Source organism: Urocampus carinirostris, chromosome 1 (assembly GCF_059441175.1).
Source record: "Urocampus carinirostris isolate Australia breed hairy pipefish chromosome 1, RoL_Ucar_1.0, whole genome shotgun sequence".
Lineage (NCBI taxonomy): Eukaryota > Metazoa > Chordata > Actinopteri > Syngnathiformes > Syngnathidae > Urocampus > Urocampus carinirostris.
Window position 1 is genome coordinate 41,389,856 of NC_142349.1, and position 15,395 is coordinate 41,405,250.

The following is a 15,395-nucleotide window of genomic DNA, read 5'->3' on the forward strand; positions in this document are numbered from 1 at the left end:
TGAACAAAGTTAAAATATTGTAGTTGACATTCTTATACTGATCCAGTCCATCTCAGAACAGAAAGTTTCAAGCCTCAGAGCCAAACTTAAGTTCGACATACATTCTAATGCTGCAATCCAGGGAAGGGAGGAGTCAGATTTTTCCCCACTTGTATGGTACCCGAACAGACTTTAAAGCGTTACAAGCAAATGCAAACAGCAAAGATGGCTGATCGCAAAAAAAGTTGTTCTTTATTTTGCTCATTGAAAGACTTTTTGACCTCCGGCAAACGTGCCCTCTCGCAATTGAGGAAAAACGGCGGCTGAGGTCAATAGCGCCCACTGTAATTGTGTAAATCATCTTTACCAGGGCAGCACGGTGGCGCAGTGGTTAGCGCGTGTGCGGCAGTTCTGAGGTCATGAGGTCGAACCTCCTGTGCCGAGTTTGGATGTTCTCCCTGTGCTTGCGTAGGTTACCCCCGGTTAATTGAGCGGTCGAAAATTGTCTCTGGGTGTTATTGAGTGAGTTGTCTGTCTCTGTGTGCCCTGCGACTGGCTGGCATCCAGTTCAAGGTGTCCCCTGCCCGAAGACAGCCGGGATGGGCTCTAGCACCCTTGCGACCCTACTGAGGATAAGAGGTGCAGATAATGGATACCGTTCATGTATGTTTGTCCATGGGCATCAGATTCAAGCCACTCTATGGAGTGGGTACATCTAACTAGGACCTCTCTCCCCGAGGGTCATTTGAATATTTTCCTGGACGGGGGTTGGAGAACTCCCCCTTTTTGGAATGCAGCATAACCCTCACATGTACAATATAGGTAAGAGAGGGACAAAAAGAACTTGAGGGAGTCAAATGAGCATGCCAAAGAGCCACATTATTTGCATTTATTTTTTATAATAAACAAGTGTAATTACAAACATCTCATTCAATGACATGAATGGCTTGATCAATGTGAAGTAAAAATATCACCACTTTTCAAATGGACACATTAAATAGCGAAATTCCATCATAATCATCATCATCATGATTGGCTTTAATCGGACAGCAGCTATGATATGTTCACGTACAACCTCGTCCCCAAAATCTATAGACACTTTTTGACAAATCGGTAGTTTTACATGTCAGTTACATTTTGTCAAATGTGCAATAAGGAGCAAACGCCGCCGACGGCACTCGTCCAGTCAAAGTCCTTGAATAAACCTCCAAGTTTGGACAAAGAGGCGCACGATTGGGCTTTCTACAAAAAGGAAAGGAGTGATGTCGTCTAGACTAAATAAGAGTGCGCTTTTCAAAGTTTTAATTCACATGCATACTCTTAAAATGATCTCTCAGATAGGGCTGCAACAACGAATCGATAAAATGGATATTAAAAGCCTTGGCAACGCATCACTCAGCACGTTAATTGATTGCAAATAAGAGTTTTGGAATTTTGTTGAGATGTTGTAGTTGGGCTGTTGAGGGGTTATGCTTGTAGTGGCACTTTGGTCCTGAAGAGGGCGCTTCCAGATCATAGTTTGATGCACGAGGTTCTCTTTTTACCCGAAAGAGTTGCCTCCCTTTACACGTTATAGAAAATTTATCTTCCCATAGTTGCAGGTGAATAACATACATTAGTATGTATTTTATATTTTTGTTAAAGTTAGAGTGGGTAATATTTGACCACTAAGTATATGGTATTGTGGAACCTAAAATTAGTGCACAAGGTAGAATACAAACTATGGAAATTCAAAGTGACCCAAAAACAATATTTTCCCTCACTTTTTTACCTAGCTTTAGCAAAGAAAGAAACACGTAAAGAGGAGAAAAAACAAAATATAAAAAAAAGGAAATAAATAAAAATCCAAAAGAATCAAAAGTACAAGAAAATAAAGCAGAAAACAGAAAGTGTGGAAAAAGGTGAAACGAAGTAAAACAAAAAGTAAAGAGAAACACAGAAAAACCTATTATTTAAAATGAGCAAAAATTATCCTACAGTGTACCTTTTTTCACTATGTTTACATGTATATGTTTGTATACAAGTTTTGAGGGTAGCCTTGGCAGCAAGATGACAGCCAATCATGTCAGCTCCCTTAAGGTGAAGACCATCTTTTGTCAGATAAATGCAAATTTTTCAACCACCAAGGATTTTCAAAATGCTTGTTTGTCTGTCTCTGTGTGCCCTGCGACTGGCTGGGAACCAGTTCAGGGTGTCCCCTGCCCACTGCCCGAAGATAGCTGGGATGGGCTCAAGCTCCCCAGTGACCCTACTGAGGATAAGCGGTGCAGATAATGGATGGATGTCCCTATAAGTCTAAAACCTTAATATTTAAACAGAGGGGGAAATTGAAAATGAGTCGGTAAATCGAATATTGAAATAATCGTTAGTTGCAGCTCTACTCTCACAATGGCAACAAGAGGCAGACACACACACACACTCACTTAAGACAGACTGATATACACAGATACGCTTATGTTTGAGGTTCTTTGGGTATAAAAATAAACGACGCACAATTTCAAATTGCAAAAGGAGAAAAAAACAAAATCAAGCAAAAGCCGTCAATGGAAATCATCACAACACGAATTCAATGATATCTAAAGAAAACGAAGGCAGGAAAAAGACTAGAGTTGCGTGGATTTCTCAACATCAATTTCTACCTTACCCAGTCACACAAAGTAGTGTAGTCATTGCACATTGTTCTTTTCTACATTTTTCCTTTTGTTTTTTTAAAAACAGATCAAACATCTCTATCGGTTCATTTTAAAAATATTTTTTCTTGCGCGGTGAACCCGAGTGAGCAGCCTTTTTTCCCCCCACGAGTCTTGAGGGACAAATATAAAACTAGTGTTTGTCACCAAACGACTCAAGCCAACTCCCGTTTGTCACAATTCATTATTGTTTCTGTCATCAACTGCAAAAATATCGAGGAAAGAAAAGTGGGAGGTGGATACTGAAGGCGTGATGTGAGTGCTTGGCCTCAGAAGCCAGGTACAGTGCCTAGCCAAAGTATTGGCATTAGTATTGATATGCGGCCATTTTCAAGTTTGTTGACAAAGATTTGTGCACATTCATATGATTTGTTCCGTAACTGCAGTTTATTTTGTGATTTCTGAGTTTCTACTTTTGAAATCTAAATATGTTTTTGCAGGGCAGCACAGCGGCGTAGTGGTTAGCGCGTGTGCGGCACAGTTCTGAGGTCATAAGATCGAACCTTCCTGTGTGGAGTTTGCATGTTCTCCCCGTACTTGCGTGGGTTTCCTCCGGGCACTCCGGTTTTCTCCCACATTCCAAAAACATTTGAGTTCAGGTTAATTGAGCGGTCGAAATTGTCTCTAGGTGTGATTGAATGAGTGAGTTGTCTGTCTCCGTGTGCCCCGCGACTGGCTGGCAACCAGTTCAGGGTGTTCCCTGCCCACTGCCCGAAGATAGCTGGGTTGGGCTCCAGCACCCCCGCGACCCTACTGGGGATAAGCGGTGCAGATAATGGATGGATGGATGTTTTTACTGTTTTTTGTTTCCATGCACTCTAGCATGGTACGCAGCCCATATTTTCCCCCAAAATATTTGCTTCAAGAAGTGCGAAACATAAATACCCCCCAAAAAAATGTAAAAGGAGGTTGTACAAAGTATTAACTCAAAGCGGGCCAATATTTTTGTTAGCACAATATAAAACCTTGGATGAATTTGGTTCCTTTTCACGATGGTGTCTCACATGTTGTTGAATCTTGGGAAATATTTGAGTTTATTTATAAGTTTGAAACCTGAAATATGGCAATATATCCAAGGGGGCCAATACTTTTGCAAGGTACTGTAAGCACTCATTTTGTGGTACAGGCACACCATCGACCCTCAGCGTACGGGTACCTTCTAAAACCTCATTTAGATTATGCCAGTACACAACCTTAATCCAGTCGTCCGCAACCTTTTCTGTACCACGGACCAGTTTTATGTCAGACTTTGATAATAATAGTATAAGTAACAATGACAATAAGCCTAAATCAAATGTGTCATCACTAGACCACAAGGGATTTAGATTCGATAGGAAAAGGCTTTAGATCAGGGGTCTCCAACCTTTTTAAAGCTTAGAGCTATGTTTTGTAACTCATTAGTACAAAGGGGACGCAATTCGATATGCATTTCTAAAAGAGAAAGAAAAATGCATTTATACGTGAATAAATACAGAATAAGCAGAAAATAATGAGTTTTTTTTCTCTGTGCGGCCCGGTACCAAACCCCCAACGATCGGGTATTGGTTGGTCCGAGGCCAGGGGTTGCCAACCACTGCTTTAATGTGCTGCACTTGTAACGTAAGGCCTATGCTTCATACTAGTGGACCAAACCTTATTAGCAGCACCAATTGCCCACAAGTACCTTCACCTCATTAGTGGCAAATACTTCTAGTGTCAAAACCTCTCCAGCCATTTAGCTCAACAATTGCCAGTAAGAATGGATTTTTGGCCATCAATGGCAGTGTGAACATATTATTGCACTGGTCGCATGCCAATAGTAATTTGCCTGGAGTTCATCGTGTGCGTCAAAGTCTACTTCGTTGCATAAGGCAAGAGCAGGAGAAAAAATATCACTCGTGCACTCAAGTTTAAGTTGTGAAATAATGTCTCAGCGTACTAATAAATGAAATTGAAGCAATCATTCAAGGACATACTCTAGATTCGTCAACTTGAGCAGGTTTGCCCCACGAGTATTTAGTACAAGCACTTTGTCCTCACTCACAAGGCATTACAGAAAACAAGCAGAATCACGTGCTCACAAGTTTTTTTGCAGGGTTCGTGCACCCTTTCCCATGGTCAAATTCTGACACTTATCAAGGACATCCAAAGCAAAGTTTCCAAGTTCTCCACATTAGTATTTAAATAAATAATCCGATGTGATTCAGTTATTTTGAAGCGCCGCAAATACAACTGCGACTTACATATGCGATCTTAAATCTTGCGTGTGCAAGACATTTGATCTCAGATAAATCATGAATATATTTTTTGGGGGACAAATTTCTCCACAAGTAGGTGTTGGGTAAAATGATGGTAAAATATAGCTTACATTTTCAGTTGCAGGAAGTTCTTCCATTTATAACACAGGGAAATGTTACATTATTTTGTTTTTGCATGGCACAAAATGTCCATAATTAGAACGTAATCCTTGCACTAATACTGATTTCATGGTGCCCTTTTTGGATGTAGCCTGCACCCCTTGGGTGCGGGCCAAAGGGGGCTAGGAAACTTCATAAGACAATGCCACACAAACTAATACCAGTTGTCCTAAATCACTAGGGAAGAAATGTATTGGCAAAGCCAAGATACTGGAAAGCAGTCATTTTTTAGCCTTGTTGAGAAACATAGCAACAATTTCACAATTTTCCAAGCACTTTACACACAATTTCAAGCACTTGTCAATCTGTGAAAACACAATAAAATTCCAGCATTTTTAAGAACTTCAAGCACCCATACGAACCCTGTTTCTAGAACTTTGCTATGCAGAACTGCTTCAGTGGAATGACTGTTCTACTGGCAGCATTTTTCATGACTGTCTGTGTGTATCTTCCTTTTAATAGGGCTCATGGTTCCTCTAACAAGGGACCTAAATTCATCAAGTGCTGTGAATCGTCTCAAATCAGGACTAACTATATTTGCATGTGGACGTGAAAGGGTCTTAAAGGCTGATTGGCAACAACACACTAAGTTTGAGGTACAAGAGGACAATGTGATACTACTAGTAAGACACTAGTTATTTCATAGTATAAAGGCTACAGAAGAGTTCTTCTCCAAAGATATTGTGAACAAAACAATTAAAAAAAAAAAATTAAATAACCAGGTCCAGAGAGATCTGGAGTAAATATTCCTATTTGGACGTAGTGACCAAATCCTTCAGATTGGTTTAAAAAGCAGGAAGCAGCCAACAACTTGACACTAGAATGGATAATCACATCTGTTGAGAGCTTGGGAATCAAAGTAAACCTTCAGGTAGGTTCCTGCCTTGACCACCGCCATCGAGACCTGATCTCCCAAATGTGCAACGGTTTGATTATTTGATGACACTGCTGGCAGTGAAGTGATCTGAAAACTAGTCTTTTTCTCCATCCTCGCTGCTACCTAAAAACAAACACCAAAAATACAATATGTCAATGAAACAGGCATGGATATGGGTCGTTGGTTAAAAAAGTGAGAATGGTGTTGAGGATTAGTGTTCTGCACTGCACGACCCAACAAAATATTGAGGTCTTTCAACTCGCACTGTGTTTCAGTGGTTAGCAGGAGGCACCACACACACAAACACCTTGGGGGTAGTATTGTGCGAAACCAAGATATGGGATATAGTCAGGATGTTTATTATCTTGGCTGAATTTAACCCCATGTTGGTTGCATGAAAGCAGATTAAATCAAGTGAGGCTCAGTTATTGTGGTGATTTATTTACTACAGCTAACTTACTCCTGACAAAACTAATAAACAGGCTACGATCATTCCCAGAGATACATCTTTCACATCTCCTGTCTAAAGTGTGAAATATATATTTGGTTTATATAAATTTCTATGAACTTTCTTAATATGTTGCATTATTTTATTCATCCTGCATTAAATTTGTACATTTAGGCTACATTGTCATTAGACTGTTGACTGTGTAATTGCAACAGTTCTATGAATAGCCATTCACGTAATACATTTATTGCAATTAAGAATGCTGAGGTTGAGCTTGTGATAATTAGATACCGTAACTATGGTGCGTGTGCCTCAGCGCTCGCTGTCGGATGTATGAATTCATATTATTGCACTATACCAAAATCTTCTAGTCTAGTCAAATGACCTTCAAAGGTTTGATTCATCCGTATATGGTTTGATATTGTAAAAAGTGATCAAATGACTTGCAAAGATGGTATCAATTCCAATTTTGACAAGGGCGTTGTATAGGGTCCAATTCACATTCATCTGTCCCCTTGTAAAATAGAAGTTTGTTATTTATTAACGATCAATCAAAAAAAAACAAAAAAAAAAACTGAATTGGCAAACGTAAAACAAAATGCACAGGTCAGACTAGTTCAAGAAGCGCTTAGAACATTTAGCCTGGATTTCTTTATTCCATGTTCTTGATAGATCACACTGGGGAACTCTCTCAGGTTGATAATGAATTGTCACGTAGATCCAAGAAATAAAAAATACAAACTCATCAAATAAATCAAAAAGAGTGTGTTAGCGTTTTCTATGTAGGGATTCCATGAACTGTTATCATTGACCTTAGCGATTACCATCCTTCTAGTTAGTTTATGATGTCATCTATGTATCATGATGTATGGGCTGCAGTTGAACATTTTCCAACCTGAATGGCTAAAAACGCAAAAACTACGTTTGATTCTTCCACAGGCAGGGATCATCGTTTTTAATGCAACAGTTGTTCAGCTCGACAGGCAACTACTCTCGTCAACATGAACTATAATGAAATTAATTCAAACACATAACGCCCAATTCACTCTCTGTGAATACTCACAAACCCCCCACTCTAAAAATGTTCTTCTTGGAGCTACACAATTCACCTTGTTCACCCCTTTTGACTTCAGAACAGTAAATTTCTCCAGAAAGTAATTTTCATGCCTGATGAAGGAATGCAAAAGAGACGATGCATACTCTGGTTTGCTAAAACCTCCAAACTGACCTTGTTCAATGTCCGAGTCAGTGAGGTGCGTCAAAGAAAAGCTGGCAATGCTGGCTGGTGAGATGGAAAAGCGGGAGTAGTTGGAGGAACTTCCCCAGCTTGGTGGCACCGCAACAGCCGGGGACGAGATGCGGGACGCTGTCGTGCCCTTTAAAGCATTTTTGTGTGTTTTGGCAGGGAAGGCGGGGGCCAAGGGAAAGTCGTCATCCCACTCAAAACCACCTCCTGGCGATGCGAAATGGACAATAAGAGTGTGAAGAGACACACACGAGAAATTATTTACCTTCGTCGTCTGTGGAGCTTTCGGAATTGGTGAAGCGGTTCATGTAGCTAGAATTTGGTGTCGGGCTGTTCAATGGTGGGGTGTGCATATTGGAGCTTGAGGAGTGGTCACCCAACTCTTTGGTGGGAGTTTCCTGAATCACAACAAACGTTCAAATTAAGAGTTCAAGCACCCCAACCAGCCCTGTAAATAGTGTGTAAACTTTTGACTGCCTAATTTTTCCTCTATAGAGACTAAAACCTAAGTACCGAAAACCCTACAGCCTCACGCACACCTGGCGCCAACCGCGTGCGACGTCACTGGCAATAGTTATCTTTATCTTTTGGCCTCAGATGTGCGGGGGCACTTTTTGGAGGTGAAAAATGGTGTGTATCAATCTGTTTAATAATTTCGGCGCTCAGTCACCAAATTCCTCAAGCATGCGGGGGACAGAGGAAAATGGCCAGCAGCCTTTTTCAACAACGCATGAAAACACTATATTTGAACTTTTCCACCCAAAAATCAAGTCCAATGTCTGGTCGAAGGAGTTTCTCTTAATCCACGAGGAACGTCGATCGTCGAATGGGATTTGGTCTGTTACCATGTGAACCACGAATGAAGAACATTGGCGCTATCACCCACAATTATAGGGATCAAATTTTACGTGACGCAGCATTCTTTTAAGTTTACTTTTGCTGCAGTAGTGTGCTCATCTGTTAAAATCGATATGACTCTGTGCTAGTTGCAATTTCGAATGATCACATGATCCGAAAATGTGATCGTTTCAGTTGTGCACGGGCACGGCGCTCTTGGCATTCTGCAGCCAAACGCTACACATATTTCCCTATGCAGTTAGCACCAAGTGTGCACTGAACTTAATAGAACATATGAAAGGTTGGTCGTAACATTTCTCAGAATTCACTGTGTGAATATAACTTTTTATATTCCTAAATATAAAAACAATCTTACACACACACACACACACACACACACACACACACACACACACACACACACACACACACACACACACACACACACACACACACACACACACACACACACACACACACACGAAGTAACGTTTCAATAATCAGTCTAATTGCATCTTTTGTACGTTTATCAGTCTTGTACCCTTTTATTTTGAAGTCGCATTTCCGGTGTATTTTTCTGTTTCCTGTGTGAAAGAAGTTAACTAGACACACGAGGGCGGGCAGTGGTGCCGGGGCACTCGCCCGAGGTGGTTGCCCCGATGGGCCACCGGACAGTGCTATTACATTTATTTACCTTAATGCTTGTTTTTATTTGAGTAATTCTGCCAACATATAGTTTATATAAGTTTTAACTTTATCAACATCTGACATTTTTGGGCAGGGCTATGAGTGGGCCATTGATTGTAAATGCATTTTGCCATTTACAATTAAATCCAGCAAAGTAGGGTGGGGAATATAGTTGAAGTTTGCAATATAGGGGTTAATTTAGAGTGAATGAAGGCTCAGGATGTTAAACCTCTACTTTCCTTGTATGTAAGCTGGCAGGTGATGAGCTAAAAGGTTACCTGATCAAAGAGGTAAACTGTGACATCGTCAAAGAAGGACACAGCTCTCCTGGTGGTGGTGGCTGAAGGGGCTAGATCCACAGACTTGAGGGGCGCATGTTTCAACAAGCTCCTCAGATTCTTTGCATTGCTGTCGTCTGAGATGATGAGTGGCACAGGATGCGGTCCTTCATCCTCGCTGTCCGAGGAGCTGTGCAGCTGGTAGGTGTTAATATCCTCGTCAGAGTCGTCGCTGTTCTCGTTCTCCTCATCGGCGTCCATACCATCCTCCAGCCCATCTCTCTGGCCAAGGTACCGCCCCTCTACGTCAGGCTCTTTTATCTTATGGGCTTCTCCGGTGTAGATCCTGGTTAGCTTAGCATGAAGGGCGTCCTTATTTGATGAAAGTGGAAAAGTTGAAGACGTCTGATCTGACTCAGGAGACTGGGGTCGCTTGTTAACAAAATCTCCGCTGTGATTCAGCCAGCTTAAAGGTTCTGGTGCTTTATCATTGGCAGCCAAATCCATTGCTGTGGATGGTCCTGCTCCTCCTTTGACATCCCCCTGCGCTACCAGTGCAACAGGACCTACTTCCTGTGGTATTGAATACTCCATAAGACTTCCCGTTAGACTTTCCTGTACTTGGACCTGAGCTTCAGTGGAGTCCTGCAGCAACTTTACTTCAGCAGAACCTTTTTTGTTTTCTTCAGATTTCTTTTCCGGCTCAGATTCATTGTCAGAGAAATAGGCAGAGTCTCTATAATTAACGGTCATAACTGGTTCCTCGACAGAAACAAATCCGTTGTAGTCGACGGGATGAGCATCTGGCGAACTTTCAACTTCAGAGATGATAATTTCTGGAGGAATCAGATTGGATTGAGCTTCAGTCTCTATAATATTGTTTTTTTGCTGCACTTCAATCTCGTCATTTTTGACAGGAGAGAGGTCTTCCGCATTGGGCTGAGTGTTCCACTCAGGAGATTCCAGATTTTCAGTCTCGTACCCACTGTCAGCTATCTTACATGGAGGCTGGAGCTTGTACTCCTCTCCCAGCCTGTGAATGTCCAGAGAGTCTAAAGAGACTGGCGTCTCAGCGGATTGATCTACTGTCGGAAGGGTGGTGGATATGCTTTCTTCTAGCAAGCTGTCCTGGCTAATCTGGTCCAATGAAGGACCAGAGAGCAAAAGTGATGATTTCCTGAAAGCTTCTCCATTGGTATCTGTAAATAATTCTTCGTTGTCAGACGGATTTGAATAAATTTCTAAATCCGCATCCTCATTAAATTCACTCACCAGATCAGCGCTTGTCAAATCGTCCACATGTCTACAGTCTGAAACAGAGGCTTGGACATGCCTTTTTTCTGATGTCTGGCTTTCTATGAGTGGATAAGCACTATTGCTTGAGGTTTCAACGTTGACGTCAAGACTGGAAAGCTCAGCATCAGTGCATGACGCTTCTGTTGAGGCATCGTTTGAGAGCAAAGAAGTCTGATTGTCAGACTGACTAGTGAGAATGTCAATCACCTCTGAGGTAGAATGAAAATCCGAGTCTATGCCTCTATCAAACACTTGGAGCGGAGAGAGCTCCTTGGCGGAAGAACGGTTACTTGCTAGCAGTTGCTTGCTTATATCATCTTCTGAGAAAATGGTAATGGAAGGCACCAGTGTTTGATTTTGTACTCTAAATGGATTATGTTCCCCAACATTGGAGCTCGGCGAATTATTTATTGGAGATGTGCTATTCCATGCAGTTTTCAAATATGTATTTGTTGTGTTTAAGCTGCCATTGGGGTCCAGGTTGTCCCAAGAAGTCATTTTGAAAGTGTCCTCTGGTTCATGGACAACGCCTGGTAAAAGAAAATTCTGCTGAGAATTTGAAAATCGCACATCTTCTTTTATCAAGTGATGTTCCTTAAGAAATATAAAATTCTGTGCCAGTTTTTCAGTGTTCAGAAGCTTCTCTTTATCGGCACTGGCTTCCTCTAGAGTTTGATGAGCTGCTTCTGAACATCGGCCTAAAAAAGAATCCCGGGAATTCATGTATTGTTCATCCAAAGTGGTATCAACACAAAATGGGTTTCTATTTTGTTCTGATAGCTCCACAAAATTGTGTCTCCAAGAGACTGACTCCTCTGGTTTAGACTCCCCCTCTGTGAATATATTCGTGTGGTATGGACTATCGTTTTCAAGAGATGACCAGATATGACTATCTGGTAAATAAGAGTCCTTGGAGTCAATACTATGGTGAAAAAAGTCAGCTTCTGTACTGGATTCATCCAAGCGAACTTCTTGAAGGCCAACAAATTCCTGCTGGCTCGAATTGAAACTTTTCCTTTTGACGCCGTTTTGTCCAGTTGGACTTTCTTCTGCTTGATCCTCAATTTGAATGTAATAGCCTCCCCCATCAGCTGACTTGTTTGAATCCAACACTGGTAGAATCCCAGGTATTCCAGTTGGAGTGCTCCCATCACTACCGACTGTCGGGAAATGAGCCTGAATGTCTTCAGTGGAAACGGGAAAGAACATGCTGTGGTAGTTTACAGTCGCGTCCATGCCTGGGTGAGGATGGGTGCCGTCATAGTGATCATGCATGGCAGCTTCCCAAACGTATTCAAAACTTAGACCTTTACTTGTTTCAGTGACTGTCAGCAACTCATCAACATCCTGCTGTAGGGAATCGTCAGTAAAATGCTCAAGGATAGGGAATGAGGAGTTATTAACAGTGGTTTGTCGCATAGAAATGCTGGGCTTGAGGGCGTCCCAGCGCTGCTCAAAGTCTTCTTCAATGTTCCTTTGACCTTGCATACGCAGGTAGATGAGCAAACGGTGAACCTCCTCAGCTGTGGCACGCCTGTCAGGAGAGAGCCAGCAAAACTGCAGGACCTCATACCTACAGGTAAAATTAAAGACAAAACATACAATTAACCAGTGTTTGTGACGAGTTACGTTCAAGAAAGTACCAGTGACAGTCAAGATCCTTGAAGTAGAAACCTTTGTAATAAAAGTAGTCTATACTGTATGTTTTTTTTTACCAATAGCGACTGTTTAGCGGCTTAACAGTCAAACTTTAGCCAATCAGAACGCAGAACATAACACATGATAAAAATCTGCGAAGTAGCAACAGTATACAGCAAAGGATTTATGTAAATAGTCTTTAGAAGAAAGCAAGAGTTAAATAATGACGGGAAATATCACAAAAGCAAAGCTATCCTTAAATTCCTTATCTGAGTTACATTGCATTTTAGTTTAACTGGATTCGAAATTACAAACTTTACCCAAATTGTATTACCTATTTTTTGTCAGGATATAATATTGAGTGGTTAAAAAATAAATCTCACCATCTGTCAGAATAAGGAAGATCAAGTTGTGGCTTGGAGAGTTTGACTTGTTGGTCTTTGATCACATGATTAAGAACCTCCCGGTCAGACAGATGCGGATAGGGTTGACCCGCATTTGCAAAAAGTTCCCATAAAGTGACACCCAATGACCTAAAAATAATAACATTTGAAAATGATTTGTACAGTAGTGGGGTAAATAACAGTCATGATTTAAAAAAAGTAATTAGCATTTGCCGTTTTCTGGTGGTGAAAAAAATGAGGTAATCATTTTAAACTAGATCAACAAATACGTGCTGTCAAGCTTCTTCCAGCTAAGGGCCCGGTCACACAGCCTTTTGCGTCTGTATCGCGGGTAAAATTTTGCGATTTTTTTTTTGCCCGTGGTTGCCCGCGGTAGAAAATGCGCAAAATTGGCCAACCCGCTGTTCATCCGTGGTATGCCCGCAAAACAGACGCCAGCAACTGTTCCGCTTCCTCATCGCGTCAGTTCCGTGGATCACGGGTATAAAAGCTGCCGAGCCGGGCTGTAGCCGCTCAAGACACAGTCCCGTGAAGATAAAGATTTCAAGCTATGGCACTGAAGAAGAAGCCAATATGTTATTATTGTAATAGTTTTTCATTTTTATTTTATTATCTTGTTATGAAATGAAAAGAAATGTCAAGAAATAAAAATGGATTAAGACGAGGTCACTACGGTGACGGGGATCCATGTTCACCCCTTGACGTCTCGAGCACAACTGACGTGTGCTTGGCAAATCGCGCTGAATATACGCGGAGAAAGGCGTTTGACCGTCACACGCGTAACGCACGCTAATTCACGTGATAACGCCGCGATACAGGCGCAGAACAAACGTGCTATGACTGTGCTCCATCCGCGATTACCCGCTAAAATTCCGTGTCCTACCCGCGTGTAACCACGTCCTGGCCGCGGCCGTAGCACGTCGTTCCGCGTCATATCCGCGTGTGTACCACGTGTGCCGCCCGCGGTTACCCGTGGTCTAAAGTTTTGAACAGCGCAAAACTTTTTCGTGCGGCCAACCGCGTGTGAATTTCTTGCCGCGTGTAAAGCACGGCTGTATCTCGTCTGTATCGCGATCTCAAAGCGTCCAACAGCGTCTGCTTCACGGGCAGAAATTACTGGTCGTGATTCAGCCGCGATACAGACGCAAACGGCTGTGTGACCGGGCCCTAAGGCCTTTCGAAAAAGAGAAGCCCTTTCTCACACGTGAGCATTTTGAGATTGTGATTCATGCCTTCATCACATCTCGGCTGGACTACTCCAATGCATTGTATTATGGAATCAGTCATCTTCCATTTCACACCTACAGCAGGTCCAAAATGCTGCTGCACGACTTAACTGACACATGTAAGTAAGGAGGAGAACAATACACCTGTTCTGTCTTAACTGGCTGCATATGCGTTTCAGGATTGATTTTGAAATTATTTTATTCATTTTGAAATGTTTAAATGGCCTGGGCCATCATTAACTCAGTGAGGTGCTTCACTGTCATGCTCAGTGCATCGGGTCAGCCGATCAGCTGCTCCTGGAGGGACCGAGGTTTAATAGTAAGTTTGGAGAGGGTAGAGCCTTTTCTGTTGCTGCTCCCAAACTGTGGAACAGTTTATCCTTGCACATCTGAGAAGCTCCCTCACTGTCCATCTTTAAAACTAGTCTTAAAACCCATTTTGCTTCCTTGGCTTTTGACCCAGCATGAGACTTTGTTCCTGTTTTATTAATTTAATATTTTTATACTTTTAAAATACTTTTTATGTGTTTTCATTATTTTATGGTAATTTTAAGTGTTTTTGCAACTGTGCTTAATTTGTATACAGCACTTTAGCAGTGGCTGTTTAAAAAGGGCTTTATAAATAAAGTTGAGTTCTGTAAAATTAACCTAAAATCCCAATCTAAGATGTACCCGGAGGAAATTAGTTGCTGTTGTTGAACCGTTTAAAGAATCTGGAGCGTTTTGGTCTATATTAAAGGGAACACTCTGAATTTTTGTCCCCAACTGAAATAATCACTGCAAGTATTAGTAAAATTGAGTGATCTTAATCGGACCACACAGAAACATAAGATTTTATACTCTCCTCATTTTTTTTAAATGCCAATGCATCCAAGATGAGTGTAGCATGGGCATTTTGGCTGGAAAACAGCTGGAACAAACGCATGAAGCCTTACCTGGTCCAAGGTTAAAGTTCATCACAATCTGAAAAACTAAACCTTAACATTTTACACCTTTTTCTAAGGGTAAGTCCAGGCGTTTCCAAAAGTGGCAATTTGAAGACTCTAAAAGGTCTAGAGCAGGGGTGGCGAACAAGTATGACACAAAAAGCCAACATTTTTAACTGTGAGAGTCAAAGAGCCACACCACGCACTGACCGGCATTAGACGTAACCTACGCAGATGATTGGCAGTCAGTTATGTGTCCGGAGCAGCATAAAAACAACAAATCTGCCAAATTAATTTCAAAATATTATTTATTATTTGTTATTAACTCTGATGGACTCAAGTGTTTTAAGAGGGGAAAAATACTAAACATGAAACAAGGCAAAGAGCCACAGTATATAGAAAATATGATGAGGTAAAGAGTCGCATTCATATTGACCAAGAGCCGCGTGTTCGCCACCCGTTGGTCT

At 41.6% G+C, this 15,395-nt stretch overlaps 1 protein-coding gene across 1 annotated transcript in view; it reads right to left on the reverse strand.

Annotated features, from left to right (window-relative positions):
• Nucleotides 1-837: 837 nt before the first annotated feature.
• Nucleotides 838-15,395, reverse strand: part of lmtk2 (lemur tail kinase 2) — a 38,313-nt gene continuing 23,755 nt past the window's right edge. The window contains exons 10-14 of the mRNA XM_088339297.1: nt 12,756-12,905; nt 9,439-12,307; nt 7,902-8,034; nt 7,619-7,843; nt 838-6,065 (exon numbers count right to left, since the gene is read on the reverse strand). Coding sequence (XP_088195423.1) covers nt 6,037-6,065; nt 7,619-7,843; nt 7,902-8,034; nt 9,439-12,307; nt 12,756-12,905 — 3,406 coding nt within the window. The 3' untranslated portion in view covers nt 838-6,036. The remainder of the gene's footprint in view (nt 6,066-7,618; nt 7,844-7,901; nt 8,035-9,438; nt 12,308-12,755; nt 12,906-15,395) is intronic.